Source organism: Cyprinodon variegatus, unplaced genomic scaffold (assembly GCF_000732505.1).
Source record: "Cyprinodon variegatus isolate N-32 unplaced genomic scaffold, C_variegatus-1.0 Scaffold109, whole genome shotgun sequence".
Classification (NCBI taxonomy): domain Eukaryota; kingdom Metazoa; phylum Chordata; class Actinopteri; order Cyprinodontiformes; family Cyprinodontidae; genus Cyprinodon; species Cyprinodon variegatus.
This window is the reverse complement of record NW_015150562.1, coordinates 455,676-481,609: the sequence shown is the minus strand read 5'-3', so window position 1 is coordinate 481,609 and position 25,934 is coordinate 455,676. Positions and strand designations below refer to the sequence as shown.

The 25,934-nt window shown below is 37.9% G+C and overlaps 1 protein-coding gene across 5 annotated transcripts in view; it reads left to right on the top strand.

The window, feature by feature from the left end:
• Nucleotides 1-2,937: 2,937 nt before the first annotated feature.
• cacnb1 (calcium channel, voltage-dependent, beta 1 subunit) overlaps nt 2,938-25,934 on the top strand; it is a 46,509-nt gene continuing 23,512 nt past the window's right edge. For 4 of the 5 annotated variants that reach the window (XM_015374839.1, XM_015374838.1, XM_015374837.1 and 1 more), the window contains exons 1-2: nt 2,938-3,161; nt 11,602-11,688. In XM_015374839.1, the coding sequence (XP_015230325.1) occupies nt 3,069-3,161; nt 11,602-11,688 (180 nt within the window). In that variant the 5' untranslated portion in view covers nt 2,938-3,068. Of the gene's footprint in view, nt 3,162-11,601; nt 11,689-16,619; nt 16,896-25,934 lie in introns of those variants that run through there. The other variant, XM_015374840.1, reaches the window with a different exon arrangement.

Genomic DNA, 25,934 nt, shown 5'->3' with positions numbered 1-25,934 from the left:
CTCTAAAGAAACACGTGCAGTCATCAAAAATGGCCTAACAGGAGAGAGAATCGCAGCTAGAAAGTTTGCACCTCAGTCAACAATCTGTCGCATCATGAAGAACTTCAAGGAGAGAGGTCCAATTGTTGCCAAAAAGGCTCCAGGGCGCCCAAGAAAGACCAACAAGCGCCAGGACCGTCTCTTAAAAGTGTTTCAGCTGCGGGATCAGGCTACCAGCAGTGCAGAGCTTGCTCAGGAATGGCAGCAGGCAGGTGTGAGTGCATCTGCACGCACTGTGAGGCGGAGACTCTTGGAGCAAGGCCTGGTCTCAAGGAGGGCAGCAAAGAAGCCACTTCTCTCCAGGAAAAACATCAGGGACAGACTGATGTTCTGCAAAGGGTACAGGGAGTGGGCTGCTGAGGACTGGGGGAAAGTCATTTTCTCTGATAAATCCCCTTTCCGATTGTTTGGGACATCTGGAAAACAGCTTGTTCGGAGAAGACCAGGTGAGCGCTACCACCAGTCTTGTCTCATGCCAACTGTAAAGCATCCTGAAAACATTCATGTGTGGGGTTGCTTTTCAGCCAAGGGAGTCGGCTCTCTCACAGTCTTACCTAAAAACACAGCCATGAATAAAGAACAGTACCAGAATGTCCTCCAGGAGCAACTTCTGCCAACCGTCCAAGAGCAGTTTGGTGATGAACAATGCCTTTTCCAGCATGATGGAGCACCTTGCCATGAAGCAAATGTGATATCTAACTGGCTCAGGGAACAAAACATAGAGATTTTGGGTCCATGGCCTGGAAACTGGAAACTCCCCTGAACTTAATCCCATTGAAAACTTGTGGGCAATCATCAAGAGACGGGTGGACAAACGAAAACCTAGGAATTCTGACAAAATGCAAGAATTGATTGTGCAAGAATAGACTGCTATCAGTCAGGATTTGGTCCAGAAGTTGATTGAGAGCATGCCAAGTAGAATTGCAGAGGTCCTGAAGCAGAGGGGTCAACACTGCACATATTGACTTGCTGCATTAACTCATTCTGTCATGACTGTAGATGCAGCTCAGCTCACAGAGCTTTGATCATCTCTTTTATATTTTTACATTCATACGCCTTCGTCTTTTCCAGAGTGAGGGCAACCTTAGGTCATTTGTTTCCCTAAAGAAAGCACCATTGTTCTTTCTCTTTAGACACTGTGCCTTCCTGCTCTATATCTTAAATAGAAGAAGCTGAGTTGTTTTGTGCACCAATGAAGCCCTGCAGGACCTCTGTTCTGTGGATGTGTGTGGACTGCTGGCCTTCTAGCTGCTCTCTCATCATTCACTGTTTGAAGGTGGAGTCTCTCCTCATCTGGGCGTAGACATCAGCTTCCAGCTGGAGGCTGTTGATCACACACAGCAACACAAACCTTGTAAAGCTGGACATAAACACGCTGGTAGCCGGAGGATGTTGCCTTAAAAATAAAAGCATTATGGTTAGGCGAATAATGGGGCATCTGGAGGAAGGGATCTAAACATAAACATTACATCATCAGCAGCAGCAATAGAGTATATTCTTTTTACTATCTAGATTTAATTCTGCAGCACAGATAGTTTATTATATATAGAGCTGGAAAAGTTTAAAACTCATACTAATCAATAACTGTGAAGTTTGGATATACATTTTTACCTGTGTGTCCTCCACTTTGGCAATGTAAATATGCTATAATTTTTTATTTAATTTTTAATTTAATTAATTAATTTTTTATTTTTAGCGCTTCTACAGCTACGGATTTTTTTTTCTGTGACGATTATTAAACATAAATAATTTTCCAGTAGTCCTCATTCTTGTACGAGATTGTAAAGACAGCGCTGCCATCGATTTAGCTACAGACTTTATATTATTTGAATATCTTTTTACAGAACATAACTGTCAATGTAGATACACCTTATCTTGAAAGAATACATACCTAAGTACCAAAGTGTTCATGTTATTATTAAAATATCAGTTGAACAGAAATTTCATATGATGTCGTTTCATATGTAAAGTATTCTGAAATACCTTATTTTGCATCAAACTGTTAATTTGTTTAGTTTTTTATGGCTGCTCTCTTTCCCAATTTGTAATGTTGACAGAGTAGACTGTGAACAGAACACACGGGAAATAAACACATTATAGAGGAAGCATATTCTGGACCTATTTTATTTGTATTTCTCACCGGTTCTACCTTTGTCATACCTCATCAAATAGGTTAGATTATCCTGAGCTAATTTCGACATTTATGCTGCTATAGGCTTAGGCTGCTGGAGGACATGGTGACCACTTTTCATCATTCTACTTCATCCCATCTCTATTCTCACATACTGCAGTCTTTGTTCGTTAAACCCATAACTTTATGTTCTCTCTGCTTTTTCCTGACATTGCTTCAAATGGTCTGTTCTTGTTTGACTGTGACACCATGCTGGAGAGAAAAATCAACACCTTAGATTAGAGATAATTGAATGGGGCCTGTTTTTCAGTGTAGTCCTGTTCCTCTTACTATGACTAACTGTACCTGCTCTCTTTCATCCTTTGATGTGGGAACTGGCTTGGAGCTCGGATGCTTGGCTGTGTTTTTCCTGGATGGGGCCACCTGTGGAGCTAGTAAACAGTTACCTTTTGTATATCTACTTCTTTTTGTTCGAATGCTTCTATCTCCTTGAATAAACAGTAGTTTTATTGAGCCTGGTTCTTCTGGACGTTTCTTCCAGTTAAAAGGGAAAATAAAATGAATTGAATTTATATTTGATAGGTTTTGTCATTTTGTATCATTATTATTATTAATAGTAGTAATATTAGTAGTATTGATCCTCTGTTTTTTAGGTCCTTTTATTTGTCTGACCGGATGCGCATCTGCGTCATTCCGCACACTTGACAGCGGCATCTGCGCTCTGTGCGCCAGTGTGTAACGCTATAGGCTGGAGGGAGGCAGCTGTTGCCATTATTTTAACCAGCCACCACAGATCGACCTCCGAGTTCTCCCCTCCCCTGGACAGAAAGGAAAGATGAGTCGCTCCTTTCCATCATAAACATACAACTGGAAGAGATTCTTTAAAAAGTAAAATCAAATGGTACAGAAAAGTAGTAGTATGTCCAGGACGCCTTCGACCCCAAACCAGGAGATCCCCATGGGTATGATCGACCACCATCCGCACACGCAGGTAAGACCACCGATTCAACATTTTGAATTTTGTCTAATTGCTATCGTAATTTTATAGTGATTTCTGATTCTAAGTCGGTTTTTTTAAATGCAAAGCTGTTTCACTTCTGGAGATTAACAGGTTGTTCGGCTCCCCTGTCGCTCCAATGATCCATGCGCTCATAGAAAACCTCATTTTAATCATCAAAACTAAACATGTTTAAGGAGAATTAGGAATAACATCCTGTTTATTTAGAATAGCAGTTCCGATTTATGTTTTATTTCCAATTGCTGTTTTTTTTTCTCATCAGAGCGCCGAGATATAAACCCAGGATGTCCGTTTGTTTCTTTTCTGTTGATTTTTCTGAGGAAAACCACACCTCTGTAATTAATCTGTTATAATAGAAACTAAAATTATCCACACGATCAAATGAAACCCACTTGTTGACATTAGTAATAAAAAATAAATAAATCTTACTTATAAGACTGTTAAATTTTTATTTGGGGATGTTAAATTTATGTTATTATTGGGATGAGAGAAAAAAAAAGTCATCCAGTTTAAACTTTTAATGTTCCTTTGAGTTTTTAAAGCCACAAATAGGCAGTGATTTGTGTGTAATGTGGGCATGTTTAGTCATAACTATTTAAATTGATAAAAAAAAAAAAATAAGAGGAGAATATCTAGAACAAACACGCCTACGCTGAGCTCAGTCATTGTCTCTCTGGAGAAGAGAGAGAGGAGAAAAAAAACACCTCACCAGAGAGAACCAGCGCTTCAAACCATGCCAAGTCCTGCTCTCTCCACTTTACTCCCACTCTTCCCAGCTCCCTCTTATCTCTCCCATCCCCCTCACCTCCTTCTAGTTCCTCTGTCAGTGTCCCACTATCACCACCATCACCATCATCATCATCATCTTGTTTGTTTTTCAAAATCAGAGCTTTACTTGCAGAGAAGCTGCAGCCAGAAACAGGTTGAGGCAGCAGGGTGTTCATCTTATCTTGTCCTTTTAGTGTTGGACGTGTGCTTCTCCTCATGTTAACGTGTGTGTTTCTAAAGAAACAAACTGTGGGTTGAGAACTCAAAGCTGGAGGGCTTCTTATATTAAAGATGGTGTCTACAGACTCCATTAAGATTACAGATCAGATATCTGAGCTCAAAAGATGGGGGATTCTGCCCAAAAGAGTGAAGAAGTCCCCCACTATGCTCCTGAACCACCTGCCTCCTTCTCACACACCCTCCTTAATTACACTCCTAATCTGGGAGGATGTTTACCAACAGGAAGCCTCTCCTCCCCACTTCCTCTGGCATTTCTCTGCCCTTTCCTGACATGAACGACAGCCACGTTCAGCTGCAGTGGGTTTTCACAGATCATCTGTGCTCCATATCGAACATCTAATAAGGCATTAGTTGGCCTTCCCTTTTTTTCCCCTCAGATCATAGAGTCCTTCAAGCTGTGACATTGCTTCATCTAACATCTTAATTGCTAATATATTTGGTGGCAATGCATCATCTCCTGCTCGAAAGGCGTTCAGACTCTAATCGGCTGCAACCAAATTTATTTGATGCCATCTAAATCTCATCTGGAGATGCTCATAGCATCCTTTTCAACTTGACTTATTTGGTGAAATGTTTAAAAGTGAGTTCTGTGTATCGCTTTATCTAAACAAGCTGCAGCTGATTAGCTACAATGAAAATAGTTTACGTGTTTGGTTATATATTTAGTTTGGGTTTGAGCCAGCTGTTTTAAAGTGATGTGAAAAGACTGTTGACACGACTTTAACTTTGGATCACAGTGTAAGGTTTTTTTTTTCTCTTATTTGTCAACTTTTTTGTTTAACTGTCTTATTATTTCTCTAATAATAAATGTAATTGTAATTTTGTAATTTTACTTCTAAGCAATCACATACTTGAATTGATATAATTCACACTTATGATAGACAAACTAAAGGGAAATGTGCATCTAGGAAGTGGGAAAAAAAAGTGATTTGTGACGTTCGAGATGTTATACAAATAATAATGAAATATTAGCTCAATTGTATTCAACCGCTTTTAATATGACACTTCTTAATAAAATCAAGTGCAGTCAGAATGCCTGTAGGATTTCACATGCTGCACATATACATATAAATGTATATGTAGATTAATGGTATGTTTAACGTTTAATGCAGGGTTGATTTTTGTTTATCTGACTGTATTATTATTATTCCCCCACTAAATGAAAAAAGTCAGAATTAATTATTATCTAGAGACTATTAATAACAGGAGGTGAAAAGCAGCTCCAGACGAGCCGAGCCGAAGCGTTGCGTATATTAGCTGTGACATGTGAATCAAGATGCCGAAAAAATTTGATTGACAGATTACTGTTGATACATGATTGGTCGAATATAGGTGTACACGCTGACGTATAAATAACTGGCCTGCATAAGATAATGAAAAAAAAAACAAAACACAGATTTTAAGACAAAATAGAAATTTTCTAAATTTCGCAAAAATATCGTCTGATAGAGTACATTTATATGCATGTTTAAGCCAGAATAATTTGACATTTAAATATGATTTCCCTCCGACGTTTTAATGGACCTGATATAGAAGTTATTAAGATGTGTTCGCAAGACTTTAAAATGGGTGTGTACAGATCCCCCTACATGGCTAAATTCAGACATCTTTGAGAAGAAAAATTGCAGAAATTTCTTGAGATCTACAAAACTTGTAGTGACACACCTTAAAAGATCTTCAGCTGTAGTTGCTGCAAAAGGTCCTTCAGCAAAGTAATCAAAAAATTATATCCCAACAAAACAGATTTTAATTTTGTACAAAAAAAAAGTAAAACCATGTATTGATTTCCTTCACAAGTGTACAACACTGTGTTGCACAGTTACAAGATATCCTTGGGAAAGGAAAGTTAGATCCAAAGAAATATCTTTTTTTTAATAGCCATATACCTTAAAGTAAATGGTGGGAAGTCATTTCTTACGATTCCAAAAAAAAAAAAAAAAAAAAAAAAAAATGGCATGGGAAGGTAGATACAACACAACAATAACAACACATCTGTTGAACAGAAATTGTTTCTTAAAGAGGCATGGTGTGCAAATGATACTGCCCCCCTGTGGCCAAAACACAGAACTACAGAACTTCTCGCAGCTCTTGCTCCCACTTGAAATGTTTTTTTTTTATTTATTTAATAGTTTTCACCATTGGTTTCTGAGTAGATGCTTCAGAGCATTCACTAAATCCATACTAAATATAACGCTTCCATCATTTGCTAGGTCAGACCTAGTGCTTGATGTCACATCTGCAGGAACAGCGTGGGAACTTCTGACCCGAAGTATATTCATAAAAATAGGCCAATGGCTTATAGATGAATTACTGAGGTGCCAGTCTGCTCATCAAATGATCTTTTAGTCATAAAGTGTCAAATAAAAGGGCTAATTTAAATATATTTTCAATAAAACATGCATGATATCTCTTTAAAAAGGAATTAAAAAAGAAAAGATAATTTTCTTGTTTTAGGAAGAATAACCAGAAACCTCACAGATAACCCCTTTACCCAGTACAGCACACCATATATAGACCGGCTGTTAGCTGACAGGTTTTAAAAAACACAACAAAACAACAAACATAATTTTATGGTTTTAGAGTGTAAAAAAAGATAAATTAAAAATTATTGTTTTTCTCCACGCCATGGGTTTATTTGACACCTATACCTTACACTTGAAGTGCAAAAAAAAGGGTCTCGGTGGAGAAATAACTTTTTAGCCCCTTAAAACAGGAGAGATTCATAACACACATAAAAGTAATACTAATGGCCTGTTTCATTTTTAAGAAAATTAAAAGAAAGAAGAATAAACTGACAACTGAAATGAAACAACACTTGGACTTGTTTTAGAAATACATGGAAGTTATTCCAAGACTGACATACAGGAAACGTTTGGGTTTAAGTGAATGGGTAACTTCTGATGTTGTCTTTTTGTGAAAAGATTCAAGCTTCTTTCTTGCTCAACATTCAATCACTCTGCTTATTTAAACTGCTCCACTAATTGGTACCATTGGAAATGTGTCACCCTCGCCACCGCCCCTTTTCTTTTTGTGTTAACAAGCTGAACAACAGCTAAAATGGTGGCAACATAAGCTTCCGCTCTTCTTCCTCTTCTTATGTTCTTAAGTCCATTCAAGCTGTTCTTCTATTCTTGCTCATTTTTGTTTTTAGGGACAATTTAAAAATGTTTACTTTTATGTGTTCAGTAGTGGGGAGTTGGCCCAGTGGGTTAGATCAGTGCGCTTGTGCTCTGAGAAGTTTGCAAGTGGGTTTGATCCCCACAGCCTGCACTCTGGGTTCCTAAGCAAAAGCCTCAACCCCACACTGCTCCCTCGGCGCCGCACAATGGCAGCCCACTGCTCTCCAAGGGGATGGGTTTAATACAGGTAAATTTTTCCAATGTGAGATCAATAAAGCTCAATTATTATTATATATTTTCTAAAAAGAGCTGAAAACATTAATTTGGCGAGGAAAAAAAAGTAAAATGTAGGTAATAATTTACAGTCCAATGAAACCAAAAGGCCCAAAACAAAACAAACAGCTTGAATTTAATTTTATTTTACTTTATGTATCTTTAAATTAAAGACACGTATCAAAGCTTCAAATCCTAATATGACCTGCTCCTTTAGCAATTATATGATTTTATCTGGGAAAAAAATCAATAAAATATCTTTCACAGGGGTTGTCAAAATGATTATTATTTTTTTCAATATTATCAATACCAGACATTTGTTATAGATATTGAATCATTTTCATAAAAATTGACACAAACCCATCTGTTTTGATTCCCTGAATGTGAATGAAGCATCTTAAAAACGGTTATTTATAGAACACCCAGTAAAGCTCTTTTAATTGCATCATTAAAAGAGTAAACATGTCTGCAAGCATAAGTACATATTACATCCTTAAAAATTAACATTTCAATCAATGTTAAAAAATGGTGGGTCCAGATTGAAGCTGACATTGCAGAATCTAGCCTGGACCTGATGCAACTTATGCTCCTAAGTTAAAAGTAAACTTTTTGTACAGAGCAGGATGCTTGTTTATACTGAAACTAAACTGTATGGACTAGATGTTCCCTGTTTACGCTCTAAAATATCTGTTTCCATAAAAATTCAACAACGGAAGGTACCTTCCTAAAAAACAAACAAAAAAAAAAAACCGATATTAGGCCTTTTAAATGTAGATAAATAAAAAACGTTTCAAATAATTTTATTGTGTTGTTGTTGGTAGCATCATTTTGATATGTTCCTCTTTTACCCTATAATATTTAACATTTTCTATGCAGGATGTATTTAGAGAAAGCCCTTTGGATTGATTGTGCTCAAACAATATGTGCAAAATTCAAAGTACATTGACATGCAGCTGTATTCATTATGTTGGGTAGATGTGTGATGTAAGCAGGTAATCTTTAAAAAAAAAAACAACTTACGTACTAGTACGGAACCAGAGTGAGCCACTGGTGTAAACACTTTAAAAAAACATGACTATGTTCCTTTAAAAACACAGATTAGAGGAAATGTATCTGGGACCTTTTGTATTAAAAACAAAAATATTAACCCAAGTGATTTACCACATAAAAAAGAAAAATGTTTCTCTTAAAACATAGCTTTATATGACAATTTTAAAAATATGCAAAAATAAGATTCATGTTTGAGATGGTCTAAAATGCAGAAAACCATAGAAAGGATAAACATTTTCTACTTCCTCATTCATTGCAAATGTTGTTGAAGAGCATTTTCAAGATGTCCTGACATCCTTTTTACTGTCTGTGTAGGTGGGCAGTGATATCATGCTCTATTTTTGCTCTGGAGCAGAACTAAGTACAGTCACTCATCTGCGTTTTCACGGCAAACCATCACATCATGATTCCTGTTCTTTTAGTTACGCCCGCACCACACCGTTTTCACACCCCTTTACTTTGTAATCCAGATTTAATCACATCACAGAAGTCTTATAAATATTTGAGTAACATTTTTGGAAACTCTTCTTTGCCGTTTTTTTTTTTTTTTTTTTATTCAGCCACAAAGATCACAGTACTCCCACCATGTTTGAATATATGTATGATCTTTTCTGAGGGATTTTTTCATGTTGCCAAATGTGACAAGAACCTCGCCTTCCAAAAAAAAAAACATTAATCAAGAAAATATTTTTCCAAAAAAAATGGGGATCACAAAGATTTTTTGTGTTTTGGTAGATGTGACATGGGTTTTAGCTTTCATATTTGTTTTTCTTGGTTCTCACCTTACAACTCCTATTTAGGCCCTTTTTGCTCTTTTCTCCTTTTTCTTGTTGTTGAATCACATATTAGAGCTGCTTGTTATAGGATTTTTTGACCTCTTGCTGGTCACCCCTCAGAAATGTAAAGGTTAGCCACATTAGCATGTTTTTGTTCCCCCATTTGTGGATAATGGTTGCTACTGTGATTTGTTGGGATCCCAAGCTCCTAGGAACAGCTTTGAAACATTTTGCAGATCAATAAATATCAAAGAATTTGGTTCCAATCAGATTTTGAATTCCTTTAAATCAAAGTATGGAGTGTTTCTTTTTGAGATATTATTTCCTCCTTCATCTTTCACTCGTCTTTTATCAAAGAAACCCTATAATGAAAAATGTCCAAAAACCTTCTAGGATCATGTATTTCAATCTGAGGTCAACAATCTTTTACTTTTGGGCCAGAATTTAATATGTTAATTATACAAAACACCAAGAATCACCAAAAGAAAACATATCCACTCTGAAACACAGTGTTGGCAGAATCATGTTCCTTTTCATCAGATGGAATTAGTTACAGTAATTAGCCAAGATGGATGAAACTGTGTAAAGTTAACATATTTATTTTTCTTTACTGAAATATTGTTGAATTATTTAAAAACAATTCTTATAAGATAAAAAAAAATGTTTTAGAGTGTCTCTAGGTTTTAAACAGTGACATAAGCATAAAAAGTGGGATTGCAAGTAGGATTTTTTTCCTTCAGTGAACTAAAATTAGCACAAAAATTGTTTTTTGTAGTTTTCTTCTTGACTGTCTAGCATGTTAAAATTTTCACATTTATCAAATAAATTTACAAAACAGTCCTAATATATTTTCAATTTGTCATCCTAGGAATGTTTAAAAAATATCATATTCGAATGGATTTTGGAGGAAGTCCACAACCTAAAATGTGAAGAAAAGTTGGTCCAAACATCTATGTTGGATTTAATGTTTCCATAAAATAGCGTCATCTCTAGTGCAGCCTGAGATCATTCAGCTAATGTGTGTCTCTAATATCTGTTTCCTCTGGAAACCTCTTGACCGAGTGTGGTATTTTTACATTAGCACAAGTCATGTTTGCTTTACAGCGACACGACAGCCTCCTTTATACATATTGGACAGCGTGTGCCTGTGATGACAAAATACGGGCGGAGGTTACTCATTATGGGTTCCTTGTTTATCTCTCTCTGTTTAATCTGCAAGTCAAGCATAGGGGACTTTTTATTCTGCATGTAGGAGATGGAAGGGATAACTGGGTTACTGTAAGAAAGTGTGTGCGTTCAGCTGTGCGTGAATTTAATTGCCTCTCAGGGTGTGAGTAATAAACCAAATGAGGCTCATGTTAAAATGTCCACGTGAAAAGAATATGTAAGGCACCTGTTAAGAATAGTTGCTGTTGCTCACGGTCTAAATGCACTGTAGGCTGGTTATCTGAATTCATTACATTTGTGCATGACTCATTTTAGTTGCAGGAGATTTTCGTAAACAAGATAAAATGTACACCTCGCATTCTGTTCAATGTGTAATACACCTTATGCTCCAGAGATATAAAAGCTGGAGACATCATGAATTGAACTGGAGACCACCTGATCAGCAGTCAAATGCTCTGCCACTGAGCGATACCTCCTGACACTTGATCCTACAGAGGAGATGATGTGTACATGCTGAGGGTGTATTGATTTTTTGCGTTTGTTCTTTACTGCTGTCTTCTTTTCATGCTGAAATAGCTAGCCTTCTAATTGTCATCAAATATGATTACTCTGTATTGTGTAACCATGACAATGTTAGCTGGGTTGGCTCGTAATGCAATGTGTGGCCTCAGGCTAACCCAAATAGGCCATCTGCCAGAGGTCTTCCAATCAGATTACAGGGTCTCATTTTGAATCACAACATGAAAAACAAGGATGGCAACTAAGGCTCTGGGCACATTTTCTTTGGTCGACTTCCTCTGTGGTCTGGGACTCTTGCCGCTCTATCTCTGGCTCCATCTGACTGCCTGATCATTTTCAAAGGCTTTTAACAAATGCTCTTCCAAATGTTAATGGCTGTCAAGCTTTCCTGGAAACGAGGGTTTCTAAGAAATATGTCAAGTTAATTATTAGAATGAAAGATGACTCAACATTTTCCTCGCTCTCTAACCCTCCTTCTCCTTTTCCTCTCTATCCTTTCAGGGAAAGTATGCTAAGAGGAAGAGCCGATTTAAGCGCTCAGATGGGAGCACCTCTTCTGACACCACCTCGAACAGCTTTGTCCGACAGGTAACATTCACACTTCTCCTCAGGTAATCGGGTCTGCAACCGTTCTCTTGTCCCATTTGATTAAGAACAGTTACATTAAACATAATTAAAGTAGGCTGATCTAATGCTAAGAAGTCAATCATTTTGGTTTAATCCTTTCTTTTCCTCTGCTTTAAAAAGTTCTGATGAGATTGTTTTACTTTATAAGATAAAATATCCAAAATACACACACTATAACTAGTACCAACAGTTAACATACATTTTACACAAACAAAACTTTAAATATCACTTCTTATATTTTTGGCAAAATGTTATTTGATGATCTCAAAACCAAAAACAGGCTTATAAAGACAATTGAACAAAGAGCTTAGGTGTTCACAATGAGCATCAGTTTTCATAGAAGATGAGCAGTGTGATGCAGTTGTGGAGTCCAGCTTGCATGAAATAACTGGTTGATTATAATTATTCTGGTGCAGAACTCTGCTTGGTACTGAGGCTTACCAAGAACTTACAATATCTGCATCTTTTACTCACATCAACAACTGAAAATTAAACTTTCTGTTGTTAGAATTTTGAGTTACTGGACTGAAAATATTTGCTCATTTGGGGAGAGAAGAGATAAAAAGAACATAAAAACAGGAAATCACTTGAGGCATGTGATTATCCAAACTGGGGATTTGTTAAGTCGGCAAAACAAACTAGTAGAAGAACAACACTGCATCAAACACAGAGGAGAAAACAGACAGACACAAAAACCTTGTAAATCCATATGAGTCAGGATTTTTTTTTTGAGAAACTCAATGAGTTTGTCTAAAAATAACAGCTATGTTCAAACCCAACAAGACTCAGACAAAACTGGTTCAGCCAAAAGACTAGACATCCAAACCAAAGCTGAGTGGTGCTATTTACGCACTGCATTGCAGCGAGGACTGTTTGTACTCCTATACTGGAGAAACAAAACACAAACTCATGGCAAAATATAGGAGAGTGAATAGCTTGGAGCAAGATTCAGCTGTAGACTTGCAACTTAAGAGCAAAGGATGCACCTATGATGGCAAAAAATTTTGAACAGAGAGGACAGATTGTTTGAAAGAGGGGTTTAACGACGCCATCTTTGTTTAAAGGGAAAATCCCGAGTAGGGACGCGAGCTGATTGTGTTTTCATCCTCCAAAAATCACAATTTGGTCCCAGAATTCATTCCAAAGAAATTACACCTATGATTCAAAAGGCGTAACACATAGCCCATACACAAAGACTCCAACAACTTAAGCGGATGATGGGTTGATCATTGATTTGCATCATACTTGAATGTGCTTAGGAGGAAAGCCCTCCATGCTTAATAACATCTGCACTACAACTACAGATTTCTCTAGTGCGAGCTGACTGAATTTGACAGTCTCCTGCTTAGGTGTCGAAAACAGCTTCAGAAAAACTGAGCAAAAGTCCGGTTGCCTCAGATTTAAGAATTTTTGTGGTACAAACCAATAAATAAAGGTTATTTGGAACCCTTAAAAAATTATACTTAACAAATGGAGTTTCAGTTTCGTCAGAAAAAACAGTAACAACAGTTCAAAGCTTATGTTTTGACATTAAAATGGTATGGTGTGGCTTTAAAAGCTTAAAAATTAAATAAAGAAAAACATGTTCAAAAATAACTGTTCGTCTGTTATTTAGATAACTTAGTCCTTCGGATAGAAAGTTACCAACCTTCTTAGGATTCTTGTGGAGACGTGAAAGTTTTGCTATTATTTGTTTGTGGGAGCAAAAGACAGGGAGATGACATCACCAAAGGTGAATAGTTGGCGAGACAGACTTGGTCTTTTCATATAGACAGCTTCTGACAGAGCTTAGTAACATCTTGAATCTTTGGTCAGAACCATGGAGGTGGATTTAGGCAACCAAATCCGAGGGGAGGAGGCTTGCGGCAGGTATTCTGTAGTCAGAAACAGGATTGTGTTCCCGAATGTTTAAAAGCAGGCGAGAGAAAACAGCATGGGTAAGATGAGATGGGCAAAATCAAGAGACAGAACAAGACGTGATAAGGGGAGGGCAGGGCTATGTAAGGCAAGGCAGGTCTCACAGTGGGTTTCAAAAAATCTGGCAATGGCTATATCACCGCTATAGGCTTATAAAGCCAAGAGACAAGGTGAGCTGAATTGTGCTGATTGGGAATGGGTGGGTTGGCATAGGTGGAAATAATGAGCCCTCAGCTTGGCAGTTTGGAGCACAGCAGAATATAAACAATGTTGATCAGTCGGGCCCAGAATGACAACACCTTTATATTCTTATCAGTAAATGAGACATGTCTTTATTTCTTCACCTGCTTGGAAATCAGATCAAAGGAACTGAGAAGGCTTTGTAATCATGCAGCTAAGTTTTCATACAGCCAAAGCAGAGATTTTCTTGATGATCGATGGTGGACTGGACCCGTAATAATCACTTTATTCCCACCTACTATGTGGAATCTTTGGCTGTCTCATCAAAGCATTTCTACAACAGGAAGGCTGGACTAAGGCATCCTCAATCAATCGTCATGAACAGCGCAGCTTTCCGTGTCTGGACATGACATTTCTGAAAGCTTATGGTGTTATAGCTGAGAGAGCCACCCGTTTCTGTCTGACCTCTTCATTTGAGAGAGAAACTGATGTGCTTGGTGCTGTATGACATTTAACTGTTTGGTTTGCTGCTTTTAAAAAAAAAATCCTATCCCTGTCGGTGAACACAGGGAGCTGAAGTCTCCTGTGGTTTCTAAAGGTTAGCAGCATTCTCGCCTGCACACATTGCCCTTCCTACTGCCTTGTCCTTCATTAACTCGGAGGAGAGAGAAGACCCACGTGGACTGCAGCCTGTCAGCAGATAGTATTTATGATATCTTTCAGTGTGTAAGCAACACATTATCAGTTAGAATGAAATGTTCTCTCAGTTTTCTTGTTGCATTAAAGCGTACATTTGCAAACTATATGGAAATTCTTAACATACATGTAGTTTTGCATTTAAGCTGAAAATTGCTAAGGCAACATATAGGATTTGATAAATATAGCTGTGCATACAAACGGAAAGCATAGCCCTTTATAGGCTTTACAGTCTCACACACACCCACGCAAGCGCACAACAAGCTCACCACGCACACACAAACGCACAAGAGGCACAATCAACCGACGGCAGAGCCGGCTGGTACACTCGGCCTGGTTTCTATGGCAACCGGGTTGCTGAATCTCCCCCTGCGTGCGTGCGGCGGTGGGATGGAGAGATGAAGCAGAGGATGTTTCGATGGGTTTGTGTTACCGTGTTTGTGCGCCCAATGTGTTTCTGTTTCTTCTTTCTCTCTACCGAGGATGGGTCTGAGGGCGCGGCACACAGGCTTATGTCTCACAAGTTTGTGTGTCAAGTTCAACAAAGGCACACTCTTGCCTGTAGGTGAGCAAAATAAAAAAGGTAAAGTCTATGTGTTGCAGCAGTTCGACCCTGTCGATGTGCTTCCTGTTGCTCAGACTGAGACCAGCGAGGATGTCAATAAAAAGAACACAAGTTTGTTTTACAAATTATAGCAAATAATTAAGAGCCAGAAAACATTCACAGACCCAAGATATGATTATGATACAGCATAAAATGAAAGGGTTTCTACTGCAATTTGTTATTAATTAAAAGAGAACACGGCTAATGGACTGTTCAATGAGATGTTCGCTGATAGAGCAGGATGAAGCTAATCTCCAGACAAACATGTGCTTTTTCAAATTTCTGTCATCCGTTCACTAAAAGCTGTGAATGCAAATTAGATAAAGATGTGTTGAGGAGCAATTTAGGTGATGGGAAAGGGTTTTTTTCATCTTGAGGTTAAAACATAACGCCTAACAAATAAGGAAAAGAAAAAGGTTATGCATGAAGGAAATCTCTACTTCTTTTTAAGCATTTTAAAGCTTGATTGCTCTTTATGTTTGATAAGGTCTTTCTTAGAGCCGTTGGATCTCTTTGCATCCTTTTATTTATTTTTATTTCCCTCCTTTGATTTCCTACAGATAAAGGAGGGAAATAAAGTGAAGAGATGATGAAACGCCCTTTCCTGTGTCAAAGGTCGCCCTCTTGTGGGCAGAGTCAACCCTTTTGGTATTAAGAACCAATTGTTCTACTATCTGCTGAAGACAGTTAGGTAAAATAAATCTACAATTACTTTAAATATATACTTACCTCATATATTCATCCAAAAGTGTTTTAAATGATCCCTAGAACATGTCAGAGGACACATTTAAACGACTATGAACATCATTATATTTTATATGCAGATTCTTTTAGTTAAACTCTATAATAAAATAATATAAATTTACAAATTCATAAATCAAATGTTATTTTTTTCCTGGAGCCAGGTGGTTTGATGAATAGCAACTAAGGAGGAGACATGTATGCATTCTATGTGTATGACCATTTTTAGTATAATACGATTCAGTGACGGATATGAAAAGACGTAAAATGCTTCAATTCTAAAATTTCAGTTAATGTAAACTATAAAAAAGAGCTTTATGTCTTTAGTTTATTACTGCATCTCCGTATCCTTCAGTCTTACATCTTTTCCTGTCTCTATCCCAAATATTTCTTCTTTTTCCTGGAGACACACAAAAGGACAAAAAGAGATGCTGGGGAGAATGACATTGGAGCAGAGGATCAGAGTAATGGAACAAAACAAATGGAAGTCAGGGGGTTGGGGAGGGATGCGGGTTCCTTGTCACTGCCCAGTTTTCTCTCTCTCCTCAGCTGGGCCACTGAATGGCTGACGACTGCATACCAAACCTCCTTCTGGGTCTCAGTGTGTTCACGGCCCTGTTTCTGTCCTGCCAGGGCTAAATATATTTACCCAGATTGCAAATGTAGCACAAGTCCTGAAACCCGACCCCCTCCTTCTACCCCTATAGCCAGCTTCGGTTCTGTACATGCTCCTCGCAGGGTTGTTGAGGTGGGAGGTGGGCATGTGCGTATGCGCGGCCTCGTGTGACAGGGACTGGAGGTTAAGAGTGCGCTCCCTTACTTTCAAACACTTTTCTGTCTGTCTACTTGTCATACACACCGCGCACATACACACAAACACACTCATGCAGTAGTTAAACTAATATAGAGACATCTCCAACGCACACTCGAACAGAGTGGACTCTGGCGTTGTCTCCTTGGTTTGCCGGGGTGCGGCGAGCGTGGCAAACGAGGTATGGAGAGGACTGAGAGGATTCCAAGGCCCGTAATGGTAAGAAGTGACTGGATACTTTTACAAGCTGTGCATGTTTGGCCATTTCTGACTGAAACTAAAGCATGTTATGCAAACCAGTAGCTGAGGGTCAATAATAGTTTAAAATGACAGAGTTTAAAAAGTTCACCTGGTATATTTGCTTTTAAATTTGACAGCTTGATTAAATCTGTCAGTCACATGCCGGTTTGTGTCTGTCTTTATTCCCTCTCTTCCCACTGTATCCAGCTATTCCATTTTGGGCCGGTCCACAGCTGCTCAGAAAGCGCTGTGTTTTTAATTAGACCTCCAGTGCCAGTGGCTGCGTCGGTGCACCAGCCTTCCCAGCACTGTCGCCATTTCAGGGGGTTTCTTTCACTGCAGTTCCCCTTGTTCACTGACAGGCCCGGTTACAGTCTACTTGTGGTAACTTGAGAATTACCTCCAGCTGTACACTTGTTGCTGATTGGGTTTACATAATGCCTTATGTTAGAAATTATGTATATACCAATTGATATGAAAATTATATTTGCTATCACATAATGTGTTTTATGTTTTAAGCAATGTATTTAAACATATTCATAACTTAAAGTGGCAAGCTGAGACTTATAGCTTCTCTATCTGTCATTAACCCTAAAATAGTCACATCTGAGAAGCTGGTTCCCAGAAAGAGTTCCCATATTTGCTGTTCGCTTTGCAAACTCGCATAAAGATTGTTAATGTAGTTTTGATTTAATAGATTTGAACAGAAACTGACTTATTAATGATTGATAAAATCTGCTGCTTTGACGAACAGAAGATTTAAATTTTTAATATGATTAACCATAAGATTATGACCAGCTGCCTGATACTGACTCGTTTGCACAGCTCAGACATATTAATGAACTAGATCCAAAGGATTGGGAAGTTGACTTTAGTGTCAGGCACGAAGCGATCTGTGGAACTTTAGCTTGTTTTAAAAAGTGGAGGTTTCCAGTGGGGCCGACATGGATTGTATCTAATGCTAGCTTTACCCTCTTGATGCTTCATTGAAGGATTATCCTGATAAAAATAAATGGAATATGCTTTTTAGATGTTCACTTAATCAGATGATTTTAAAATTAACATGTTTTGCTGTAATTGATCTTTTTTCCCAACCTATTCAGATATATCAGAACTAAAAGTCTTTTTCTTGGTCTTTAAAAGCACCACCAAACAAAATTTGTGCTTCGATGCACTTTGTTTTGTTGAACTCAACTAAAGTTTATGATGATTTATATAATTTATATGTTTTCCTGTATCTTTTCAGAGAGACTATTACAAGTGAGGGAATGAAAACACTTCTTTAGTTTAATTTGTTATTGTGCTGAATAGGCACAGGTGGGTGGGAGATTTTTAAAAGTTTATTCTATATTTGTATTAGGGCATTTACAGAAAAAAATGAAAACAAAAGTTTATATAATTATGTAATTGGTTTATTCAATAGGGAAAAACGCACTCCTTCCCTGTCAAGGGATTCCTAATGCAATGCTTCCCTATATGTGTTGTTTTATTACTGGTTTTCTTCCTTCTGGATATCCCTGGCCTCTGAAGTGATGATTGTAAATCCTGAGTTTTTCTGTTTCATCGGGGTTTGTGGAGTTGCACTAGTTAACTAATACATTTTGCCACCTGCCATGTGTCTTGATAATGTATAAAATGTTGGCAAAGCGACTAGATCCTCAGCAAATTTTCATAAGTGGGGAACACAGATGTCAGCTTTTGACTAACCTCTGAGTTGAAAGTGAAAGGTATCCTTTTATATCACTGTAGAAGTGTTATGGCCCACTTTTCTTTGCTGTTTTGTTTAAATTCCGATCTGATTGTAATAAGGCTATGACACCACATCTCAATCAAATTTAATTTCAGATTTTGAGCTACCCAAAACCTTTGTGCACTTTTTTTATTTTCTTTCAGAGTTGACCTAGTGCTTAAAATCACAAACCAATTATCAATTCCTCTAAAGGACTTTCTACTGTAGAACAGAATGTGAGGTTTCGTCAAATGCAGCAACCATTTTAGTTCCTGAGAAACTACTGTAAACAGCCCCAGATAATAGAAAGTGATTGTTATGAGGTTTTTTTGTTGTTTTCTTTCCTCAAAAGTGCGATCTGCAATCAAATCCATGCCTTCCAAAAGGTTACACTTTTGTTTTATCAGTTAAGAAAATAATCTTTTCGTCATATGTTTTAAGGGCCTTTCTGTTCTTTTTTGACCCTTAGTGATTTTCACTTTGCACTTACCCCAAATCAGGCCTTGATTGCCCAGTCTGTTTCTTATTGTTGAATCCTGAATGAGAATTGCATCATTAAAGGTTTTGTTATGAGATTTATGTGACCTCCTGGATGAGTTGTTGATGCTGTCTTGGAGTAATTTGTTGCTCATTTGTGGATAATAGTTCCCACCGTAATTTGCTGGAATCCCAAATGCGCGTTCTTACTCTGGATATGACTATCAATCACTCCTGTAGCAAATCGAAGTGTTGCTATGGATAAGGGCTATATGTAAAGTTTACTGTTCTTTGATCCTAAACACTTAATTGTGAAAAAAAAACAACATAAAAGTGATATTAGCCTATGGAGCCTGACTTATATCAATTCATGTTATCAAACCTATTTCTGTTTTTTCTTCTTTGGAAAACAAATCTATAGGATCAAAAGTAATGTTTAGATATATTTTTGGACTAAATAAAGAAAAGCGCTTGTCAAGCCATGAAAAGATGTCTAATGTTTTAAAATGAAAGGCTTTCAATTAACTCTGTTTATGCTTTAAAAACTAAAATCAAACGTAATCCAACAATGACTGAATTAGTGTAGAATATAATTGAATCCCTTACAGTCGTCAAAGGACGGAGGGAGTCTGATGTTCTCTTCAGTGACGGGAGGAATTTTGGTTCAGTTGAGTCCATCTGTGACTCATCTTTCTGGTCATTTCCACACAGTTGAGGCGGTTGCTATGATGCGACAAAGATGAGAGGAAAGGCCAGTTGCAGCCACCAGCTTAGAGATCCAGAATGATTCTTCCCTTTGCACGCGTGGCTGTCACCATGGACTCCCTTCCCTTTCTTCTCCTTTTAATCTGCATTGTTCAACTCATTCTGTTCTAACAAGCTTTTTTAATCTTCTATTTATAAAGGTATTGCACATGGGGATGAGGGGTGTTGTTGCACTTTCCTTTTATTGGAAGGAGCCATTGTCTCCCTCTTATTTTTTGGACCATGTGATAGAGTTAAAGAGATAAAGAAATAAAGGATATTTAATGTTCTCACTTTTCCTCTATTTTATTCATTATCACATCATCCAGCGTGATAAGTGTGAAGATATTTTTATCTGTTTAATTATCAGGGTACGGGGTTCGCAGTACGTGTCAGCTCTCTGATGGTAATCACCTCTTTGTACATCCAAACTGTGGATTTTTGCGACACCTGCTGTGATGTTCCTGTTGCCCGAGGCAGTAGCAGATTAAAGTCTTTAAACTCTGCCCTGTGTTGTGGGACTATTACAGAACAGCACAGTAAAGCATAGTTGTAGGGTTTATTTTTTTCAAATGGCTAATAAAACAAAGGAAGTAATAATTATTATGTTACCGCACCATTAATGCCAAGTCGATATTTGTAATCTTGTAGAAAATAAATCATATTTTTTCTCTTAGTCGCTGCTTCAGAAAATTATGCCTCCTCTGACTTCCTCAACAGAGGGGGATTCTCTCAAGTCTCTTATCATTTTTCTTAGCTGTTCATTTTTTCCTCATCCTGGCTTATCTACTAATTTCTTCACCCTTCTCCATAATGTTACTCTCTCTTCCCATCTCCATTAGTTTTTCCTCTAAGGAACCATTTTTGGCAGCTTAATGATCATCCTGATGATCCCCTCTGCAGACCTAATTGTTTGTTGCAATCTGGATCTATTCTGTGTGGAAAAGCCAAACCACACAGGATGTGGACAAAACAGACCCAATAGAGGAGTGCAGAATATAACCAGCAGCTTGTTTAGCAGATTGTATTTGAGTTGGAAGAGGATGTGCCGTTGCGTCTGGGCCTTCTTTCGAACAGCGTCTATATGTAACGATTATCCAAAGAAAGGTGGTTTTAGCCAATCATTCATAATTTAATTGCAAAAGATGGTTGACATGTGTTAGATAAACATAGATGGTCATTTCGATTTTTAAGTGATGTCATCTTCTTTGTTGAGTGGACTTTCAGTCCAAGTCAGTATAAAACTTGCTTCACTTTAGATTATGTCTCTTCAACTTTGACCATCAGTACCCACTATCATGCAAATTTGTTGTGATGTTGAAGTGATTATGTTTTTTTCCTAAGCAGCAATAAAGGCCTGAAAAAGGCCTGTTAATAATCGATTTAGTTAAAACAGGTGTGTGGAAGTTGGATAAAAACCTAAAACAGGCAGGAGAGTGGGTCAGCGTTAGATAATGGGCCTTTTCAGACCAATTCAATCTGCATTGTCACAAGATGTTTTCCTTATGTTCTGGATTCAATATGTAGATTTCCTAATGAAATAAAACATGGTAGAACTGTTGATTAAACATCTTAAACCTCGTCTAAATTTCTGACATTCATTAAGTAAAATCATTACGGTAATATTAACTGACCTATAGTGGGAATACATTTAGTCTGATTTATTCTCAGAAACAGAGAAATACATTATGTCTTTCTAAATTGGCCTGCTTTACCATTTACCATGACAGTACAATTTCTACTGTACTGCAGTTAAATCCATAAAAAAGTGCTGCTGATGTTTAGCATTGCAGTTCATTCCTGCATTGACTTCATAATGAGGTATTTGCATTGTCATTGTTTGATTTTTCTTATTAACAGGTTTACTGTAAGGGGAAATCGTAGTGATAGTACAGTACATTTATGCTGCTATCTTGTTGGTCCAAAGCTGAGACATCTCGAACTCCTCTGCCTCTCATTTCATTCAACCGCCTCTTCCATTTATTTACAATCAATTCCTACATGGAGGACCTCACTTTTTTCTTGCTCTTTTAGCCTTGCTCACTGGCTGCCTGCAACAAGCTGTACTGATGGTTACTATGACACTGCTGAGGTCCCTGTCGGGGCTCCGCCAATAGGAAGGCAGCTCTGCCATCAGGTGGCCTGTAGCTATTTTGAACAGGAGCTGTCTGTGAAGTGAAGCAAGCAGCTAAATTAGAGACATAACCCTAATGACATCGGGGGAAGGAGCCGTGGTGAGGGGGCTTCCGAAATGAACAGTGTTTTCTTTCTGTGTGTGTCTCTCTTTTCTGATATTGTGGGATGTTAATAAAATAAAGAGATGACTCAGACACTTATCCACGTTTTAAAAAGTCGTAGCTTATTGCTCTCTCTCCCTACTGCGTTTTCTGCATCACTGACCTGTTGAAGTGGGTGGCTTAGATGATGCACTGTCCTTTTTTTCATCAAAAGATGTTCCACTGGGACCCCCTGTCAGGTATATTAGTCACTGTGGCATGTTGGGATGCACCTGAACAGCTCATCAGATGACTCAGACCCAGTAAGTGGGGGTACTGCTGTTATTGTCCCTATTAGATGCTGCTTGGAACTTACAGTGCCACCAGCGCACCGCTCTGACTGTTCCTCTAAATGAAACAGGAAGCACAGAGACATTGTCCAGCGCCCTGGTAACAGGGAGTGCCAGCAGTCATTGTGCTGTTGCCAAGTCACAAAGCACATCAGTGAAACAGGTGGCACAGGGAGAATCAACATTAGCTTTCATCGTTTCATTTCCAATCCTGTAGATACACATGGACAGCCGTAAGACGCTAAGACAAGGATTAATCAAACATAAAGTCCATGTGCAAACACTGACTCATAGCAAAGATTCTTCAGCCATAACTGTGCTCTTTCCAGACATTTGAATCCAGCAAAACATCTTTACAGTTTTATATGTTTTTATATATCCCTAAAGGTTATTATAGTTTTCTCTGATTTAAACAACTTTAAAAACAGAGACACTTGCTACAATCACTTAATTCTTCTATTTATGAAAAGAGGTATAGTGATGATGAACCAAACCAAACTCTGTCAGCTGAATCAACAGCTGTTATATCTACCAGACTTTTTCATTTCCATTTCCCTTTCAACTGTTGTGATTGTATTTTTTAAAAATCCTTTTCTTCAGTCAAGTCCTTATTTTGCCTGCCTGCCTCCTTCCTGCATTTTGATTCTGTTCTGCATCATTTCCTGACATAGAGTGCCAGTATCACATCAGAATTTAAAACAAAGTCTGATCATCATAAAGAAACATGTGGCTGTTGTATTTGCAATGTTAAAGGTACATGGAATGATTTAGTTCAGATGCCAGGGATTACAGCAAGACCGGACACCAAGTGGGGACCAGCTAGAGAACACAAGTTTGTATGAAAACTGCTTGTTGTATACCAGTTATATAGATTGCATACCGTCTATATAACAGACTTAGATGTGGTTTCAACTTGAATTTGTTAGGATGAGACTAAGATTGAGCTTCTCACAACAACGACCCGAAGTCTTCATTGTACATAGATTCTAATGCAACTGTTTGATATGGTGAAGGATCATACCCCTTTCCCACTGGCCGAAAAACATGATTAAACCCGGGAACAATCGGTCAAACGACTCGGCAAGCGTATCGAGTTAAAATCGCCTCGGCTCTGATTGGCATGCTGTGGGAACACTAGGGCTGGGTTGACTTGTTTAATTACATGACACTATTGTACGCAACGCATGGACTTCAACACACTGGTAGCACTAGTCGCGTCTGAGCTAACACGCCAAAATAACTCTGTTTACATTTGATAAACATGGAGCAGCACTGGTTAGAGGGTTTCAGACAAGATATAGAGCAGAACAATAAAGCACACTTGCTAAGCTCTGGCTTTCATCCATGTTTCTCTCCGTTGTTTACTTTCTTGATGTATGTTGCACTGGTGACCCAGCATGATGGTGTCACCAGACACGCAGTGGTGGGGGAACAGAGGATGTGCAGCTTGTCAGCGAGGGGTTAGAAACGGTTTTTTTTTTGCCAGCTGTAAGGAAACCAAATGCTGATTGTTAGCAGATCAACCCATGTTTGAAAAACCTGGATTAATGGAGTTTTTTTTTCTAATGCAAAGGCCCTGAGAACCTTGCTCAAGTTGACTTCAACCTGAGTTTCTTAAAATATGAGCTCATGATTTAAATGAGCATCTAAAGGCCTGTGTCAGATATCAGAAATGGCTCATCATGTGGTCCAGAACATATGATCATACTAATGGATATCAAGCCCTTTTTATGGCTGTATAAAGCTTAAACCCAATGAGTTTAGTCTGCAAGTTTAGTCCCAGAGAGACAGGTTGTACGTTTGTTTCTTCTGTAGTAAAGCTAGGTTGTTTTTTTTTAAGAATGTTACAAGGAACCAAACACATCTATTGAATATATCACTGTGAAAATGGGAAATTTTCATTTTCAACCATCCATTTAATCAAATGTGACCTTCAACATTAGTCGATTTTTATAGCAACTATAAGGTGACTTTTGAGCAACACCAATAAGTTTGAAACAGCTAAATTGAAGTTTGTTGTAAAAAGACATGACAGCACCCATTTTTTTTATCTTTGCATTGGATTGAACTTACTATGTGAAGTGGTTGTAGAGTAGATGAGCACCCTGTTATGGGAATACTTCATAAAGTATGTAAAAGCTGCACTTTTAAAAGGCCCTTGAGGAAATAGAGTACTGTGGATTAATGCAGAGCACTGTGATGCTGCAAAAGGCTTTAGATGTCTTCTTGTCTGTAACGGCTTCGCTGGTTCTCCAACTTTATATAACATGAATCATTTCAGTAAATACTAAGTTTTCATAGCACAGCTAACTTCAAAGATTATTAAAGCAGTATTACAACAACATGACATTTGTCTTTATTTCTTACACCTGTCCAACGGTGCAGTTTAATTATGTGTTTTATCTATTTGGAAGATAAAACTTCCAAAAATATATAAGCAATAAGCATAAAGAATTCAGAGGAGAGAATTCACAGATGTTTCTCTCCAACCCTGACCACAAAACCAATATGGCTGCTTTCAGGCTTGGACTGGGAACGATTTTCGACCCTGGCATTTTTCCATCTACACTGGCCCACTTATGGACCCCCCTCCTGAAAATAGAAGCACAGTTAAACGCGTCCGTCTCAAATGTGAAACACAGTACGAATACACACTGTGGATTAACCGATCTATCTTCAAGCATCACACGACAACCATCATTAAGACCTCTATAATGCGATTTTACTGGCTTTGGTTATTAACACAGACGTGACAATGACTGCTGCTCCGCCATCACTACATCAGCAGGGTTGCCAGATGCCACTGACAGCCCAAAAAAATCGCCTGAATATACGAAATCTCGCTCAATTTGGACCAAAGTCTATTGATCTATATCTATTTGTGATATAAATTCTTTCTTTTCCTGAAAATTGTACTCCTAATACTCTAGAAGCTAAATAATTTTAAGAATAAATAAAAATATTCGCATGTACAATACAACTTACAGCCTTTGATTAATAGCTTGTCAAAGCACTTTTTGTAGTAATTGCACCCCCAGGTGCTTTGGGTATGTCTCTAATGGATTGGTCACCTGTTAAAGTATTTTTTATCAAATTCTTCCACAGAGATCTAAAGCTCAGTTGGGTTGAATGGCCATTTCTGTAGCTCTTGAATTGGATCGAGGAATGCAACGCAAGCCACTCCTTTGGCCTTTTAAATGTGTGTTTTGGGTCACTGCTAAATGTCTCTAATCTGAGTTCAAGTGAACTCTGGAGCAGGTATCCTATACCCATGTGCACTGCAAAATATGTAAATCTAAATAAGTCATTTCTTCTTAAAATAAGTGATTTTTTTTTCTTTAATTGAGGAGATAAGTGAGACACTTTGCCAATGGAACAAGACAATTTGCAATTAAAGTAAGAAAACAAAAAACAATTATTTGAAGACCATATTAACTCTATTATTATAAGATTATGCTTTTCCATTCCATTGTAAATCATCTTATTTACCTACTCAAATTAA